At 39.4% G+C, this 19,851-nt stretch overlaps 1 protein-coding gene across 11 annotated transcripts in view; it reads left to right on the top strand.

Moving 5' to 3' along the window:
- Positions 1–3,889: 3,889 nt before the first annotated feature.
- The window catches only part of znf800b (zinc finger protein 800b), a 31,982-nt gene continuing 16,020 nt past the window's right edge, over positions 3,890–19,851 (top strand). Inside the window, exons 1-3 of one of the 11 annotated variants that reach the window (XM_086268926.1) lie at positions 3,890–4,142; positions 16,259–16,305; positions 16,960–17,071. In XM_086268926.1, the coding sequence (XP_086125052.1) occupies positions 17,015–17,071 (57 nt within the window). In that variant the 5' untranslated portion in view covers positions 3,890–4,142; positions 16,259–16,305; positions 16,960–17,014. Of the gene's footprint in view, positions 4,143–4,338; positions 4,443–5,224; positions 5,604–5,727; positions 5,808–7,283; positions 7,305–16,258; positions 16,306–16,959; positions 17,072–19,851 lie in introns of those variants that run through there. The other 10 variants (XM_086268925.1, XM_086268923.1, XM_086268922.1 and 7 more) reach the window with 10 other exon arrangements.

Here is a 19,851-nt window from a genome sequence, read left to right as displayed (position 1 = left end):
CCAGTGATGTGTCTACACATAATATATAATTTAGAAAAGAACCAGCTTTAAATTGTATTTTAGGGCATTATGTTGCTAGCAATTTGGCATTGATAACAAAACCCATTTTTGTTTGTTTGTTTGTTTGTTTGTCTTGTGCAGCAACAACAAGGTGATAATCAAAGAGCCATTAGCCCAAAACTTGGCATATCTCGGTGTGGTGTGCAGTGCTTACTTAAAAAAATGTGAGGAAACTGTGTAGAGGATAAGTGTCCTTAGAAAACAGGAAGGAATCCAGCAACCCCTGACAAAGGAAGTGAGCGATGCATTTGGCCCTTCAGTTATTGATGCCCCGTCAGAAATTTTCTTAGTGGAACCGTGGCCAACAAGGAGCTATTCTGAAGGAAGTCAAACAAAGAAAAGGGCTGAGGTATGTCAAATTACGCAAGAAATTTTGGCTTATGGAGTAATGCATCCAAATTTAAAATCCGTGGTTCCAGTTGTCTTTAATAAGTATGCAAGAAGTGAGAAGTACAACAGTGGGTGGCTACAGCCATCTTTAAAACACGATGGAGGCTCTGTCATGGTTTGGGGCTGCATTTCAGCCATTGTTGTTGGAGATCTTGTTAAAACTGATAGAATCATGAATGAAGAAAAGTACCATCAGACTTTTATCCATCGTGCAATACTATCTGGAAAGCACCTGATTGGCAACAGCTTTATTTTTCAGCATGACATGATCCTGCCAATGCAGTAAAAGCATACCTGCATAGAAAAACACAAAATAAAGCACTATCAGTCATGAGTTGGCCTCCCCGGGGCGCGTACCTCAACAGTTTTGATGCAGTGTGGGATCGTGTGAACAGAGAACATACTGAAAGGAAGCCAACATCAAAAGAGAAGCTTTGTCCTTCAAGAAGCCTCGAGAACTATTCCTGAAGACTACTTGAAGAAATTACAGGAAAGCTTTTCTAACAGTGTGTTGAAGAATAGAGATGGCTGTATGAAATGCTGACTTTTGAGTTCTTTAGAATTTTGCAATCTTTGTTTTTTCTTATATACTGTATTTCTAAGCATTTTTGCACATCGCAAAAAAAAAAAAAAAAAGAAGCCACACATATGTCATGTTTTCTCAACAAAGTATAAAGAACTGAGGGGTGGCTCAAGACTTTTGCACATTATTGTATATTGAGTCAAACAGGAATGCTGCAAACTTCATTTGGTCTTTCTCATGGTAATTTTTTTTTTGTTGCTTTGAAAAAAAGTAAATAAAAGGAAAAAAAACTGACTTGGCAGGGAGAGGTGGGAAAACTTAAATTACACATAAAAGTGAAAGAAATCTCATAGCACTGCAATGTTATGGTCGGTTGATGTCCTGATACGTATCCCACGCATCTTAGGTGTGTCATTATCAAAGTGTCCCCACAGAAATAAGCTGCTGCATTATTTTTTTTAACGCTCACCATTCTTGCCTGTCCATTCAACACATTTCCTAACATCAATCTTATTTTAAAAGGAAAGATTTAAACAAGAATCAAGAAATGAAAATAGACAAAGTACAATGCACTAGGGATTAAATTGTGATAGAGCACCATAAGGATGAAACCTGCTGTGTTAAGCCAGAATTATACATTACTGAGGCATTGGCAAGTACAGATGGTTCTCCTTCCGTCTATTCTCTCTGGACAAATCACTTCATCTAGTTAGATTTATATGAGCATGACATCCAGTAGGCATTTATACCTGCTGCTTTCCTCAGTGCTTTCTCCATTAATGAACCAAAATGACACACGGCGAAATACATTCCCGGCAACATTGACACCTTGTGGTCAGTTAGCTCAAACACGACCCTGAATCTCATCATCAGCCACATAATAGATCAAAAGCACTCAGGCAGAAATGTGATTCAAAACAAATGATGTTAGCCTCAAAAGAAGAAACCTGCCCTCATTTAGTCTCCTTAAACTCAGATGCTACTGCTGGTATGAGCAATTACTGCACAGGTGGTCTTCTGAATTCATAATTGCAGCAGCATGTGCACGACTTGAAGGCACGTGAGATCCTGACACTTCTTAGGAGGCAGAACGGTCACATTAGGAAAGCAATGTACGCGTTACAAAACGCTTCATTCTCATTCCTTTGCAAGAGATGAACATAAATCTGATTATGAGGAATGTTTGGAGACTATTAACAGTTACAATATTTGCTCACATTGAATGCCCCGTTAGAGAAAAACAAAAAGATCTTACCAGTGTCATCTGTTTGTCTTGGAGTCCCTCTGGAAACGAGTCCCACCCTAATCTCACCAGTCCCCCCCCCCCCCACCTCCAAAAAAAAGGCCCACTGCTATAATTATAAACAAGCCATTTAAATTACCAACATAAACGAATTATTTGTTGTGCACAAAAAGTGTCCAAACATGTCACTAGGTGGTGTGATGAATGCAGCCTGCATGTAATTGAGAAGATAAAAGCTCTCAGCTCTATTCGACCACGGCCATGAATGCCGAGGAGTCCCCCCTCCCGCCTTTGCAAACAGCATTCTTATGATAATGGAATAATGCTGGTGCTTTAGTTAATTGTGTATAGGCGATAGTGGTGGGCACCTTTTGTTGTGGGCTCTCACGAGCTTAAAGGAAAGAGCTGGCGGGGATTATAACTCTTATGGAACTTCTTTAATTCCGCCCCCCTCTCCTTAAAACCATACTTTATTCCCACTTTGCATTCAATGTGTTGAGTGTTTTTCTTTATTTGATGTGGTCTAAGAGTTTGTCGGGTCGATTCAAGATAAGATTTCACATATGTGATGCTTATGATTTTTGCCAGTTAAATAACAGAACCCTTTATAACAGGTGTAACATAACAGTTTGTTCACAGTGCGCCCAAATCAAAGTTCTGCCCTGTTCAGGGAAAATTAGCACATTTACTTTGTTTAAGTGAGACACCTTTCTTAAGCATATCAATAGCAACACAACATGCTGACTCAAGTTCCAACTGTGAGGGGGTAAAGCTCCATTTTCACGGAAATCCCTGTATTTGTATTTAAATGGTGCATTTCAAGGCATTTAGCTTTAGTTATCAGGAAGGCTGGTTTTACCAGATCCTGACAGACTGTAACAGCCTCAACAACAGCTGATGGCACACTATGATAACACTGCATCACATCATACTATAAGAATGTAACTAAGATATCATAGTAGGCAAGGTATAAAGAGTAGTATAAGATTTGGAAAGGCCAGAAAAAAACTTTCTATTTATTGCAAACAATCATTTTTTCGCTATATAAACCTGCACTTTAAAAAGAACTCCTATTACTACCACAAAATAACCAGTATTATTAGAATACTGCTACTAGTTGGGTAACATTTTACTAATTATTTGAGCAGCAGAGCATGACTTCCCATCTTCCACATTACTTATGTATCACATAGAGCTTTTATATTCTACATTTCTTTAGCTAAATACACTGACCTGCACTGATCATACCCTCTCTTACTTACATTACTTTTATCCGCCGTCACAGTCAAATTTCTATGTTTTCTTTAGTTAGTACAGCTAATCAACAAAAACATATACATATATGCCCATTTCATGTGCACTGTAAAAATGGCTGCAATTACTACTACACAATAACTAGTTCTATTGGGCAAGGGGAACATTTTAAAATTTGCCCTTATCTAATTATTCAAGCAGCAGGTGCATAGCCCGTGTTCAACATGAGTAATGCATCACATGACGCTTGCATATGCTATAATTTTTGATATATATATATATATATATATATATATATATGTATATATATATATATGTATATGTGTGTGTGTGTGTGTGTGTGTGTGTGTGGCTAGATAGATATGTGCCACTATCATATTCAGACATATTATGCATACAGTTATTGTTTTAGCCAGCTGGCAGCAATTAGCTTAACTACTTTACCTTTTTCTACCCTTTTTCTATTTTAATTCGCACTTGTTATTAGTGGGTGCATGAGCTCGGTAGAAAAATAGTCTGTCTGTTGAATTCATTTAGATAACCTGAAGTGATAAAATGTAGTAAAAATACTTCCTTTATGTGACATGACTCAAATGTAAGGGGGGGTTTATTAGTAAGACCCCATGCCTGCACCAACAGGTTTGTTTTCAACTGAACTTGTCTGGAAACAAGGTAGGCGTGCAGTTACAAACTTTATTTCTCTGTTTTGCAAAAAACCATTGTAGTTTAACATATATATGTGCGAACTTAAAGCAAAAAAAGCTAACATAGCTGTATTACCTTAGAAGCTGTTGCTGGCCTTTTGCAGTTAAGCTAACTAGCTTAAGGATGCTAGGCGGGTTAAATGGCATTCACACCATTGAAAATAGTTCCAGTCATGTATTTATATGCATCTAAAATATCACAAAACAGTTGGTTGTTTTCATTATTTGTTACAAACAAGTGAAGGAAGTTGTAATGAAGGTAGGACAGGTAAGGCTAAGTGCTTATTTGGCATAAGTTGGGAAAGCTAGTGTTTAGCAGACTAGCTAGCCAGTGACATGCCATTAGATATGTTTTAGTTAAAAAATGTGATTATTCAACACCAACTATCCAAACAACTGAAAACATAAGCGATGTTATTGATGAGAAATGTATGATCACATTAGTGTTATTACTAATAAACTTAGTCAACAGCTGAAAAAGCTACTCATGCTTTTTTTAAATGTAGTTTGAAGTCAGTATTTATAAACCAATGCCATTTGGAAATTTAAAAATAAAGTAGAAAACAACATGAAGTTGTAAGAAACCAATTTGTCATCTGGTATATTTAAGGAGATCAGTGGGAGTTGTCCTTGGAAATACATTTTTAAAAGGAGAACCTTTTACTTGTTCTCATGTATCACATATAACTTGTCATATAGTTACACAAATCTTTAAATTTACTTGAATTCATTTAAAGAAGAAAAATAAACTCGTCAATTTCCTTTGGAGGAAAACTTTAAGCGCACAACTGTGTTTTATGCACTTCTAAATCATATTCTGTATAAAATTGTGATTAAAAACAATAAATATTCATTTAGTAAATCAAACCGTATCACCACAAATGCGAATAACTCGTTCACGTTTGTCAGTAATTTTGGTTATTTTGGTTAATTAGTTGGTATTTTATTAAATTGGCAGTGTAAATTATTTTATCTGCCAATTTAACTTCTGGGTGGGTACAAACACCCTGGTGTGCTTCGGAGTTTGCGTCGTGGACTCTTCTGGAGAGGTCTGTGTCCTCGAAAAGGTTGCGCGTTTTGGGGGATAAATCAACGCTATAACCGAGACACTGGATAAAAAGCTGGTCAATTTGTCAACTTTTTGTAATTAAAAAAGACCAAATCATCTCCCTTTTCCGTACTGTCCCTCTAAAGTGCCGATATTTTTAGCTAAAATTGGACGTAGAGGGTGCACCTTTGCGCAGAGACTGGTTTAACGCTGAGAGGCTCCTCTGGGTGCACAAAGACAGCGGCTCGCAGAGGAACTTGTTCAGAGTGAACCAGGGACGCTGGGAGGCGAAATAAACAATCTCCGGACTCGAAGTAGCAACGGTCGAGCAGTTTTATCTCTCGAAACACGCTATTCCGCCATCCATCCGAGAAAAACAAGGTAAGGACTTGGTTTAAATACGTTTCAGCGGGACTTGAGGGCTACGGAGCGGGTTGAACCTCCTTCGCTTTGGCTTCCCGAGCATGGTTGTTTTTGCAGAAAATGGCGTCATCGCCCTCTTGTTTCTGCCTGGCCGCGGCGGGGAGAGGAATAGTTTCAGAGACTTGTAGCAGTCTTTTACACGCGGCGTTTACTTCCTCAATGGTAAAATCTCCTACCGCGATGTGTTTTATTCAACAGAGACCGGTCAAAATACGGGGTTGTTCACCAATTCGCTCGGTAGAAGGACGCGCAAAGATGGAAGGGTCACCGGTCCTGTGCGCCAAGCTGCTTCTTGGAAAAGGTGCCACGGAGCCGCAAAACGCAGCGTTTCACATTCGCCGTGATATCATCCCCGGCCACTCCAGGATAATCCAAATGATCGGGGACGTTTTAGTGTTGCGGTCACGGTGGCGATGGACGGATTCGTGCGAGAGCTGCACCTTGTCTTTGTGTGTATTTTATTCGGGTTAGCTCGTTTTTACGCCGCACTCCCCTGCCATGCTGCAATAGTTACGAGGGGCCTCTCTTTAACGGCGTGAAAGGTGCATTTTATACTTGGCCTTTTCTTTGATCACGTTAAGCTGCTCTTTTGTTGCTCAAAACAGTGGCGTTTTTTAGGCTGACAATATAACCGTGTAAAAGGAGATTTTCGGGGATAATGGGGGGCGATGCAAATCGTGCCATGAGAACGACGACTGCTCTGCGCTCTGGTTCGCGGTTTACCAGACGAAGATAGCCTGAATGAGGTAAAAAATAAAAGTCTTTTGAGCGAATCGCACAGTTTGCACAAAACCGGGGAAGTCCGGCGCTGCGCAATGATTGTGCTGTTGCTTTGCGCAGAGAACGGTGGCAGCTGCTGTAACCGCCGCCACCTTTTCGCCGCTATATTTTTTGTGTGTGTTGGCCAACCTTTTGTAAATAGTTGGACTCTTGGATAAAAGAGCACAATAGCATTCATGCGGGCCCTTTATGGCCTGTGAATGTGGTCCTAAGTCACACTCTGGCTGTCCTGTCTTTCGCCGTCAGCTACGTGCATGCGTCCTAGCTCTGGCCACCACACATCCACCATAGCGAGGCCACTGGGTTCCCTGTGTATACGCTCTGCTTGGTTCCTCCTGTGGCCAAAAGTCGATGACGGATCGTGTGGTGAGTGCTAGCACAGGCCACTGGGATTAAATCGAAACAACCACAAAAAATCAGCCACGGAGACTGCACATCGCTCGCTCCGTGCACATTTTTATTAAGTTTCCTGAGTTATGCAACCGCATCCCCGTAGAGCGAACTGCTCATCCGCCTTTATTTACTCGTCCCCCGCCGTCGGATGGATATTTCTGTGGTAATATCTGGTGAATTGGACCAGTCCCTGTGGCGACGACACCGAATTAGGAAGATATGTCATTTGCAAATCACCCAGTGCCATTTGCGTCACAGCCCGCGGCCTCGCACGCCCATGGGGGGCGATGGAGTTGCAAATGGAGACTGTGTGTGTGTGCTGACGCTGCCCCAGCTGAACGAGAACCAATAGACACGGACTCGGGCGGCAACAATCGCCGTGCGCTTTCACTCTCCAGTAGTGCACCGACTTGGATTTCGTATAAACACGGAAGATCGCGCCGTTTATTCGAGATGGTTATGTTTCCATCGCTCTCCCTGGGATGCGTAAGTGGATGCGTACACACACTGGTTAAACCTGCTACAGGGCTCGACAGGCCAGCCGGAGAGGAGTATATCCGTCCGGTCCTTTCCTCATGGTGCTCGGTGCATGTGGCTATTGTGAACTCGCTCATGTGGATACACGTCTTTTCCACTGGATCGCGATGATATGGCCGTGAAGCATTTATGAACAGCGCAGAGAATGGGGTTGGATTATGATTCGGACACTGGATAAGCACTCGCTCGTTTTTTAGTAACATACACAGCGCGCCACGCGTTTCTGGTTTGGAGATGAGCATGGCGTTTTTACCCAGGAACGTTTTATTTGTTGCCGTTGCGCTTTGGGGCACTGCGCATGGTTTGATCGGCCAGACCGAACTAGAGAACTAAGCCATAAAGTCGTGAAACGGTGATAATGTCAGCTACAGAATCCTTTATAAGATACTGTTGTGCAGTAAAGTCAGTTAAATCACTCTTTTCTAAGCAGTTTTTGAATGTAACGGAAATGCGAGAGCTTTACACGAATTTTGCAGCGATGTCAACATACAGGATTTTGATTCGTGAAATTAATTAATAATATTATCTCATATTACCTGAATTTTTTTTACCTGACTAACCCCCACCTATGTGTTTACATTGAGTTTTTTTTAACATATTTTTTTAACTGTGCAGTTTCCACTTCCTGTACTTTTATTTAAAAAAACAAAAGGTTACAGATCAGTAGAGATTGCTCCCTGTGCTGTGAAACATGTTCCCTAAAGCACAGATGCCACCCTGAGGTAATGGAGTGATATAGGAATCTTTTCTTCTTTGACAGTTTAAAGCTCCCAACTTTGAACTTGCAGGTGGCTGTTATTTCAGTATTTGATTAACTGAAAACTTATTTTGCACTGCATGCTGTCAGAACCTGGCTGCACTGCCCCCTATTGCCTCTGTTTTCTCTATTGCCCTCTGTTCAAGCTGTGACACAGTGCATGAGTAACTTTGACAGAATAGAGATGGTCAGTCTAACCTTCGGGAGTGACATGAATGGATAAGAAGGCCATGAGTTTAGATAACAAAGTGGGCGACAGAGGACTAAAATAAAAAGGAGGGTTAGTCTGAAGTTGACAGAATTGTTCTTCATGAGCAACCACTATATTTTGTTATTCCCTGTATTATATATATTGTTTCATATTACTTTTATATTTGCCATTTTTTTGGCAAATCTTTTAACTACCTCAGCTTGGCCTCCATTCATTTTATTCTAGGTGTTTATTTCTTTTTAGCAGCTTGAGATAAGAACAGCAGCCAAGACTGCCTGGCTTTCTTCCTTGCTGAGGCACCACAGGTATCTTGGTTTTCACCAGGGTGGATGCTGACTGCAACAGTTAAATGACGTCACTGTATGATTCAGTCAGGTTAATGATGTAGTGTTGTGTTCAGTCTCTGAGTCAGCTTGTCAAACCAGTGTGCAAGTTCAGTCAGTCAACAAGCCTTTTTACCTGCCAGTCACACACCACAGTAGAAACACAGCAAAATATCCATTCAGCCAGGAAACAAGATAATCAATTTCAGCAAAACGGCCAGCAAGCTAGGTAGTAAGTCAACTAGTGAGCCAGGAAACTATGGTGGAGTATTTCGAGTCTACAAAACAATTAAATACACTAGGGCATAGGTGTCAAACTCTGGCCCGCGGGCCAAATTTGGCCCGCAGCCTAATTACATTTGGCCCGCAGCCATACCAAATTACTATTAGAGCTGGCCTACTGGTATTATACAGCCAATATATATATTGTTTAGTATTAAGCTTTGCTTGTTCCATATTCAGTTTTTCAGCAAAACGTGTTTGAGTCCATAAGAAAAGATTCATTCTTATATCTGGAGGAATAAATATGTTTCAATAAATATTAACGTTAGCCCGCGACTTTGTTCCAGTTTTGAATTTTGGCCCACTGTGTATTTGAGTTTGACACCCCTGCACTAGGGAAACGTATTTTGCAGTGTTCATGGTAAAGACAAGCACAGTTTTCAGTAGATATCAATCTGTCAACAACAACAAAAAAAAGACTTTTTACCTATTGTGATAGAAATATCTGACTAGAACAGTTGTTCAAGGCTGTTGTCACAACAGTGTTGCCTCATTACAGAATAGGGTGGGATCTCAGGTGATCTGTGTGTGTTTTGGATTTCATAGATTGTTGCTTTCTTTCTTTGCCATTCATTGTTGACATCACCCTCTTTGGGGCTTGTACTTAATTATACATTTATGTGTGATTTTTTTAAAGCCTTGATATGAAGTAGACTATGCACTGTGCATCCACACCTGGCCTGAAAATGCCCATTATGCATCTCTTGTGGTTTTATTTATTTAAATCTGTGTCTGTGCTCCCTTTCCATGCTTTGCTGCTGCTGCTGCATCTCTTTATGTTGCTCTAATCTGCTGTGTGCTTGCTTTGAATTAAGGCTAAGGACGGTGTCCTGTGGAGAATTTGTTTCATATCTGGTTTGGTCTAATTCAGCTGTTGTGTGTACTGCCACCGAGTGTGCCTTTAAAGGGTGTTCTGGCTCAATTGGGTTGTTGAAAATGATGACATGAAAGCAAGTCAAGATATTAAGTTTCAGCAAACTTTGCTGTGCAATGATTTCTGGGCGAGAATGAAGTTGCTGCTGGGGAGAATGAGTCTGTGTAATAACTCAGCTGGTGTGGTTGTGGTGGTATCGCTCAGGTATTTTCCCATTTGCAACCAAAACGTTGTAGAGAATGATTTCTTTCCACAATGATTAATGTTTGTGAGTTTCAGTATAATATCTCAAGACCAACTGGTGTGTGCATGTATATGAGATCCCATATGTTCCTGGGCAGCAACCTGTTAATGCTATCACACAGGATGTTACTGTAACACACAGTGAGATCAGTTAATCATATTTGAATGTGAATGTTTATTTTCTGTCACCAGTACCTTTCTTGAAGTGAGAAACTCCACCGAATTTATCTAAGCTTGTTTTAGTGTTACAGTTAGAGGGACTATTTTGCAGTTGTACAGATATGTCTCCAAAAATGTTGGGACACTGTGTAAAATGTCAATATACACAGATGCCTCAATCTTAAATGCCTGTCCACCTAAGGGCCATGGAGGTGATATAGAGGGTGAAACACAAACTGGACAGCTTTCAAGTCTTTTGCAGTCATAACAAATATTTCTTTTGACATTGGGAGAAACTCCAATCAGGCACAGGGAGAACATACAAGCTTCACATAGAAAGGCCACATCTAGCCATCCAGTTTGAACAGGAACGCTCTTGGTGTCATGCAAAATGTTAAGTAACAGGACAGGGGGATAAAATTTGGAAAAGTTGTGGAGGTTGAACAGATTTGTTTTTGAGCAATTTCAGAGTAAGACGTCTCAATCTAAGATACTTTGGGATTTCCATCATCTGTTGTACATGTTATCGTTAATTCATTCAAACAGTTTGGAGAAATCAGTGTATGCAAGGGACAAATAAAAAAAATTAAATAAAATTTGGTTGCGCCAGCAGCAGTTCATTTAAAGCAGATACGATTCAGTAGTGAAACTCACTGTGTGGGCTCAGGAACGCTTCCAGTAACCGTTCTCAGTGAACACAGTATGTTGCTGTATCCACAGTTGCAAGTTGAAACTGTCATGTATAAAAACAAAACAAAACATTTCTCACAAAACATTACATTTCTATTAGGCTAATTTTAGCTTATGTTAAGAGTTATTAGACAACTGCAACCTGCTGTTTTATTATTATTATTATTTTTGCATTGCGTTAGTTTTTCTTCACCTTCCTCTCACACATTGTGTGTGTGTGTGTGTGTGTGTGTGTGTGTGTGTGTGTGTGTGTGTATGTGTGGAGCTGACAGGAGACAGCTGAAGTGCAATAATATGAATCGAGTTAATGAGGACACCTTATGTTACTCAAGTCCAGTAAAAGCTTTCCAGCAAGAGTTACACCAAACCAACGTCCTTCCAGCTTCTACCCTGTGTAACGTCTCTGACTGAGACGGAGAGCTTTGAGCTTTTCAGTCATGCCAACTTATTTGAGGAGAGTTTGTGGTAAAGTGTAAAACTTCTGGAAATATTCAAGAAAAGCTGCTGGTGTAGTAGGTGTGAAACACCTCCGAACTATTCTTTTTTTTGCTGTTAACATCTTCTGTGGTACATTAGCTCCCACTCTGGTTGATTGTGTGGTGAAGTGAACACAGAAAATCAGAGAACTGTTATTGTTGTCACTGGTAGGTGGTAATATCAGTGACAACATGGGACCTACGAAAAAGATCAATACAAAAGATCCAAATAGTGGATTGCCGTATTCTTGATCAACATCCTACTTTTTCTGGGGCCCAGCTCACCTTGAAACCTGTTAGTAGCTTACATTTCAAAAGCCAACATCCTGGGAACATTGGTGCATGTGACATGCTTAACTTGCACCTGTGCAAAGGTACTGGTAGTTAAACCAATTGGTTTCACTACTCAGAGTGCTGTTTAAAGGAAGAGGTGTCTTTCCCTGTCCTTCAGTCAGACTTTCAAAGTATGGATGTGGAGAAAAATTTGGAGATTTTGGATAGTGATACTTTTGGAAAACATGAGGCGGCCAAGTGGACCTCCTCCAAGTGGACCTCCTCCAAGTGGACCTCCTCCAAGTGGACGTCCTCTTCCTATATACATATTGCACATTTTCGAGAATACAAGCAATAAAGGGAAAGGGTCACCACCACCGTATATAAACGGTCCATTCTGTGATTCACCGTGTGGAAAGTGTTTACATTCAAGCAGCGCACAATATCACTGCCTCCATACTGTGCTGTAGTCATTCTTGGTATACCTGCCAGCAGCTAGCATCATGTCAGTGTATAGAGTTCGTCCATTAGGAGGAAGTCTTCTCCAGCGGCCACAGGAAATGACTAGTAGATCATGATTGCTGCCATCTATCTAATGGCTGTGGTGCTACATAAGCAGTACATCTTATAATAATGCACACTTAGATGTTTAAATATTATGTAGCAAATATTTCTTTATCTGCTATACCATAGAAAGCTGAGGTTTCACTGCAGCATAGAAAAAGTTATTTTCTTCTGTTGTGAATTTACCTTATCTATTTTCTCTCAAAAGGAAAATTATGATTTTTCTCCTAAAATAAGAGATGTTCCCAGATGGGAAACTCAGTTTACAAATTGGATTCATCATAGTATTAACAGAATTCACTATGGATTGCCGCTACAGCTGAAACTCACACTCAGGTGTAATTTGTGAACTACTGAGCAATGGATGCCTGCTTGTTTTGCTGGGAATGGGTATACTGGAGTATTTGAATTGAAATTTTACAGCTGGAAATGGTAATGGTACTCAGGCAGTGAGTCATACTAGCCAGGTAGTGGGTGATTTGTTCAGAGTTATATTAGTATATAGGAGAGGAGAAGAGTTGAGCTCTTATTTTTAGAATATAAGAAACATGTGATTAATTCTTAAGATTGTCAGCTTTGAGACTGTATTTCCAAGTGCCTCAGGCAATTTAGTCCCAGCTCAGCCTTTCATTGCAAACACAAGCTCATATCATTCATCTTTTTCTGCATTATCAGCTATTGTTCAGCAGTTGTTTATCAAGGACTGTTCTGAGGAGGATGGAAGGAAATGCCTTTTTCAAACCTGTTTCTTCTTTATTGATCTTTTGAAATTGGTCTTACAGCATTTGTGGAGCATCGTTTTCTTTCTGAGAGACAATTTCACAGAGCATCACTGTACTAGATGTACAATGCATAGTTTTCTCAACAGATAATGTTTTTTTAAACATGAAAGGTGAGGATAACAATAATCACGGCTGCCAATATATTTAAAAGGTAAACATTAGTATACATTAGAATGGAGTGAAAGATGATTGATGGCCCCAAAAGTAGAATTTTAGAACTACTTAAAATATCTGACATTTTGATAAATGTGAGGAAAATAACATGATTTTAGGCCAATGTGCTAACCATGCTAATATCGCCATTTCCAGTCTGAGCCACATTGGTGTCATTACCAGAGTCATAACACGGATCAGTCCTTCATAACCACCTCTGTCTGTTGCCATACAAATGTGAGAGTCCCCTGTGTGTTGTTGACATGTGTGTTGTTAAAGGTGTTTGTTTTCAGCCTTTGCAGTACATGATGCCTCTTTAAGGTATCAGTCACACAGGCCTAGAGACTGGTCAGTGAGTAACTGACATCCAGCAGGTCACCAACTGATCTCTAGGACTCAATGACTGGAGCCTAAGGCAGTGTCCACGGTGGTAGGGTCAGCTCCAGCAGACTGGGAAGAATGGCATTATTAGCTGGAGTTATCAGTTATTAGGTGCTGCTAGTCTTGGGTCGAGATGTGTGTCTGTTTTGATACTATGGTATATTCAAATATGTAGATAAACTTATGTGTCAATTTGCTGTATAGTACTTGTCTTGTAGATGTGATTGGAAAATGGTAACAAACATTTCTGATAGTTCTAGATTTAGTATGAAACTCAGATGCTTAGATAATTTCAAATGTACTTTTGCATGCATAGTTCTTTGTGGTCAGAGTGACAGAAACTTGTAATCTGTGTTTGTTTTCTGTAATAATATATTCGTATTCAGGATAGTAGAGTGCTTGAATGCATCCCAGCATGCATTAAGTGAAACACTGAGAAATACCTTAAGCAGGTCATGAGGGGCCACTGAGCTAATGGATTAACACAAAATAGATAGACAGTTTTTCTTAAATGCATACTAAGAGCAATGTAGGGTTCCTCACCAGTATTAAATGTTTTTAGACTTTCACAAACATGGTGTACAAATTACACTCAGGAAGATCAAAGATCTTTTTTTGCTGAGCAGTGAAGGATAGGAGGGGGATAAGTCCACAGTAGCTTCAAATTTAGCACTGCCTTTATATGTTGTATTAACTAAGGTTAACTCTACTATTTTTTTTAAAATAAAGAAACAGAAATTTTAAATGAGCTTGTTTCCTTACTCCCCAGTAGTCGGCAGGGTAGACAGACTTTCCGGTCAAAGTCCTCATTTCCCATTATAGTTAATGGCTGGTGTTAATCTCCCTCCTGATAAAAATAGAGCTTAACTGGGTAGGTGCATGATGTATTAATATGCCTGCTCTTAATTTTAGTTGAAAATACATAAATTTAATTGAATAGTTCTGTTAGAAATTCTGACTTTGTTACTGTTGACCTGTAGCATCCATGCTGTCCTTTCCTTTTTTTTTTTTTTAGATAGACAAGATAAAAACAAATGCATTCCCACAGACTGACATTTTCTATGTCTCCAGCCATGGCTCCACTCTAGTTGAGCTCATCTGTTAAGTAGCTGCTCCATTATTGCAAGTATCCTCTGCTGTGGCATTATTGCATAGTGCTTGACTGGTTCATCATTAGTGCTAAAAGTCGGGATCCAGAGATGAAAAGGCGTGCTGTGGTTCTTAACGATGCCTGGCACACTAGAAATGTAAATTCAGGAACAATCTATATATAAAGTCTCTCTCTCTCTCTCTCTCGCCCTCTCTCTCTCTCTCTCTCTCTCTCTCTCGCCCTCTCTCGCCCTCTCTCGCCCTCTCTCTCTCTCTCTCTCTCTATACACACACACACACACACACACACACACACACACACATATATATATATATATATATATATATATATATATATATATATATATATATATATATATATATATGACTTATTTAACAGAGTTGCATTGATGGTTAAGAACAGCATCTCGCCTGCTGTTCTTAACCATCAGGCCAGGCATAATTTTGCCCCCACTTGAGGTATACTAAACATCTTTTGCATTGAGAGGTGTGTTGCGTTGTGACAGCTATCTTCAAGCCCTTGGTCTTGTAGAAAACACTATAAAACTTTTAAACTAAAAAAACCCCATTTTCATTACATGCTTTGTCTCCCTCTGCTGGAGTTTCAGTAGCAGTTAAAGTGTTTCTGAGTGGGGGACATGCCTGTACATGGGACAGCGTGCTTTGACACTGGCTTTGTCTTGAAGCATTCGGGGCCCCCGCTGCATCTACTGACACAACTGTCGCTGTTTGCCTAATGTCCCTTTCCCTGTAGTTGAAGGTCATAGTGATTAATTTCAGAATATTAGTTTCAATACTTAATAAACTTAGTATAAAATCTCAAAATCTTCGCTACTACATCTTTGCTTCAGGCATAGAGTTGATGTGATCTAATTTCAGTTGGTGATCTGTGCTTTCCCTTCTTGATATTCATCCAATTTGTTTTGTGTTTCCTTGCTGTCTCTTAAATCCAAATTACCACAAATTTGGGATGCTCATAGTATGTCATAGCCAAACTGCTTCAAGCCACTGTCACTTGCAGCACCTTATTAGTTCAACGTTGGACTCTTCATACATTTAAAACTTGTTCTCTGGCAAAAAACAACAAAAGTCACTCTGCAGATTGCAGTGACAGCTAACGTAGGCTTCTTGTTGTTAGATCTTATGGCAAAAGATGGCAAATTTTGGAAAAGTGAGGTTGTTCAGCATGTGCCTCTGAAGCTGGATGATCTTATGTTAAAAAAATACGTCCAGTAATATGGTGTCTAAATGACCACTAGAGGGCAGCAACTCATACTGTTTCACACCTAAATCTGTAATACAAAGCTATGGTAGATTTGTTATGATACAGAGCAACCAATGAAAAGTATCTTTACAGCATCCACAACAATTTGGCACTGCAGTTCTCAGTCTGACTCATAAAGGACTCAAGTGGGTAACTCATTCAAAACCACTGGCTCTGCACTTCCACCAATACAGTTCCTGTATCAAAAGGAAACTTGTAACAAAACAAAGCCCACTTAAAAGCAGTTTCAGATTCCACACACCCAGTATCTATATTAGACCTTGTTATGGGTGTGTTTTCTACATGTTGTATTGTAACTTATGTGGCTGTGTTTAAGAAGTGAAACTTTTTTTTCTACCAGTTTTCTTACAGATTCTTGATTTGGACACCACAGTGTTGCAAAAATGGGTAAAAAAAAAGTATTTTATGCACATTTTCTCTCTCTCTCTTTGGGTTTGCTGATTGCACCAATTCTTGCTTCAATAGAATTACCTGTGACAACTTATTTTAATGCAGATTGAATCAATCTTTACACTGCTGCAGAATGGTTACAACTATAAGGTGTTCTTAGAAGAAATATATGCTGCATATCAATTAGGAGAAACAATATTCATGAGCCAGAGTACTCCGTTACAAATGCACACATAGAGATGGTGCAAATCATGTAGTGTATTGGTTCATGGTAACATTGCAGACTGTTCTCATCAACTTTCTGTAAAACTCCCACATTTTCTGAAGACTAACGCACGTGGAAGATGATATTAAATGGGCAACATTGGTAGCATTTTATTTAAAGTTTAGATTGTGTGACTTACAATTCTTTCACTAGTCTGCTTCGCTGATGTTGATAATGTATCATGGCTTTGTGTAATCTGCACACAAACAATCCTTTACAAATGTATTGCAAGTGTACATCTGTAAACAAGAAAACAGTGCACAGTTAAGATATGAGAAACTATAATTTGTTTAATTCTTTAGACAGCTTTTCATGCTTTAGTGGCTTTTCCAGCAGAAGTTAATTCTTTCAGTCCAGTTCTTGGCTCATGTGGAGTGTTGTTGCAGGTTACAGGTGTATGCTGGTAGTGAACGTGTGGGGCAGCAGGCCAGTCTTGGCAGCATGGTGAAGGCCCAGAAGTCAGCTGGGAGGAAGAGCTCTAACTGTCCCCGCAGACAGGTACTGGACAAAAGAAAATCTAACAATGCCTGTCTGATTGTAAAGTCACACTTCATTTATGTTAGACCCAAATGAAACCTAACCTATTATTGAAATAACTCCTGCCACATGTTACAAAATTTACTGGATGTGAACTAGGGAAAACTTGAATTCTGTCCTTATATATTTCCCTTTAAGTACCCCCTTTTGTTTGTCCTAGCCCCTGTGTTGTTTGTGTTTTTTTTGTAGCATGTGTATTGTGCCTGCAGTCATTACAGTGTGCCACAGCCTTTGCATATGGGAAATAGGAATTGTACAGATACACCAGGTAATACAATTAGTATTTTTATTGTGAAAAAGAGAAAATATGTCAGTGATTGTGTTACAATAGAAGCTTATTTGCAGTCTAGACAAGGATATTTAGACGGCCAGGAAATTTGGAGAAAAAAAAACAAACAGTCAATACGACAAAGTGCAGAGTCTTAGCTTTAATTTGAGTTGTTTTTCATCACTGGGGAGGATAGTTTAGGAGCTGTAGCCCTTTACACATAATGCCAACATTTAGGGGTTTAAAAATAAATCAGACATAAACTAAATCATGTTATATGTTCTAGCCTGGCGGTCAATCTCAACACTCTTTGTATCTACACCAGTGAATCTAGTAGGTCTGCCCTTTCAGCAAGTGAAATGCAGCTCAGCCAGGCTGAGATTATGTAACAACGACTCCACGCAAGGACTTTCTTCACCCTGAAAAGCTTTTTGGGTGCTCTGGCCACTTGTTAAGGATTATTGTCCCACTGAACGATGATAGGTTGTCTGTTGTGTTTCAGCACGTTTGCCTGAATATGTTTAGCAGTGTTTATCCTTTTTCATCTGTCAGTCGTTTAATTATCAATAAATTCTTGTGTACCAGCTCTGCTGACAGCAAAGCATGACATCACCATGTTTGACAAATGAGGTGCTATACTGAGGGTCATAAGCTGCTCCTTTTGTCTTATTTCTGCATGTTTGTTTTTTCATAATTTTGATATAGATGCATTGTTGTAGAGTTCTGTTCCAAGAATTCTTGCCAAAATTTTGTCTTTTGGCGAACTGACACTTTACTTTGTGAGGATTCTGTGTATTTTGCACATTTTTTGAAGCTCAACTAACATCTTCTTTACTTTTTCACTCTTCACGTGTTAATTTTCTTAATAACAAGAAGCCTCACTGCGAAACACGACACAAAATCTTTAATAATTGTTTTTGAAATTTTGCAATTTGATCACCTTATTAAAGGGGCTATATCTCGAACAATTCTTTTAGTACCACTGTAAACCCTATTAATATGTAGTTTTCATTATTCTGTTTTGGTTCGGTTTGCTGATGCGCAGAGCCCAAGCAGTAACCAAAAACTGTAAATGCCCATATACAAATGCAAATCTACAAATCTTCATTAGAGCCCTGCATCTTTTTTTTGTTGAAGTTATAGACCTCATGATTAAATACCATTCATCGTGTGATTAATGACATATTGCTGTCAATATCCATATGAAAATCAGTCTTGTTAAATAATCATCCGACTGATTTATCTGTTTTGTTTTTTGTTTTTTTTTGATACCGCTTTCACCTGTTCGTTTTATTCTTTATTCCACATGACATTTTTTAAAAGAGTGGAATTTCATAGCCCACCCACCTACTCTAATCAGTCTTCTTTCTTGTGCTTTGTGCTCACCACTTTCCATTGAAAATGAATCATGAATAGTTGACTGATTGACTGGCAGATGAATTGAAATTCTAAGTGAATGGTGGCACTCCCTGATGTTTTTTTCTTCAGCTCATGACGGTGATTTTTTCCCTCTTTTTCTTAAAGTAAAAACTTACTGTGTTTTTTTTCTTTCCCTTCATCTTTGCACTTGAACCATTGGTTGAAATAAATCTGTCTGGGTCCACTGGGTTCATTAGGTTACGTGTGTATTGCACAAATGGGATATTTTTTGGGCTATTTTGCAGCTATTTGTTTAAGCCACGATATGGCAATGTGTCCGTTTGTATGTCTTTGTGCCTTAGTGTCCAACCGGCCCACTTGTCCTGTGGTGATGTGCTGTAATGTAGTTAATGTGGAGTCATTTATCCCTCTTCAAGGACAGCGGGGACACGAGGAGTTAGCGAGGCAGACACAGACAGAGAGGGAATGAGGATAAATTGGTGGGTGGCAGAGGAGCTAAGATTGGGGACTTGGATAGAAAGGAGGTCTGGTTAAGAGACATAAATACACACACAGACAAACATGCTGTGTGTGCACACATTGAGGAGTGGATGGGGAGTCACTTATCTGCTGGGGGGTAGCTGTGTGAGACAAGGTTAATGTTCCTCTACAAAATTTCTGGATGCTCAGGAGACATGTGCGCAGAGACGTATACACGGCCAGCTGTTGTGGTCCTTCATTCTGCCCAACAATTGGCATTAATTCAGGACAAAGACAGCTACTAATTGTATTTTTAAGGAGCTCTCTTCTAATTTACTTGTCTATGAATGCATGAATTTTCAGTCTTCATTAGGTAACATTTATAATTTCAAACTATTTTTTAAATTCTTGCCCAGATGGAAAAGAAATAGTAAAAACTTATAAAAGACTTGCATAAGATGTGGCCTACTTCATATAGTGAATCATATAAGGCTTATATGATTTACTCATGAAAGTGGCCACTTTCTCATTACTTTCATATATTGTTTTAGTAAGTATCCAAAACGTACAAGTTTCATTTATATAATTTTTCAAGGGATCTTATATCTGTTTTCACTCTTGTGTGCTTTTCATA

The sequence above is a fragment of the Aulonocara sp. 'chitande type north' Nkhata Bay genome, linkage group LG17, assembly GCF_057382095.1.
Source record: "Aulonocara sp. 'chitande type north' Nkhata Bay isolate Kocher_YH1m ecotype deep benthic linkage group LG17, A_spYH_male_GT1.1, whole genome shotgun sequence".
NCBI lineage: Eukaryota > Metazoa > Chordata > Actinopteri > Cichliformes > Cichlidae > Aulonocara > Aulonocara sp. 'chitande type north' Nkhata Bay.
This window is presented reverse-complemented; position numbering and strand designations above follow the sequence as displayed.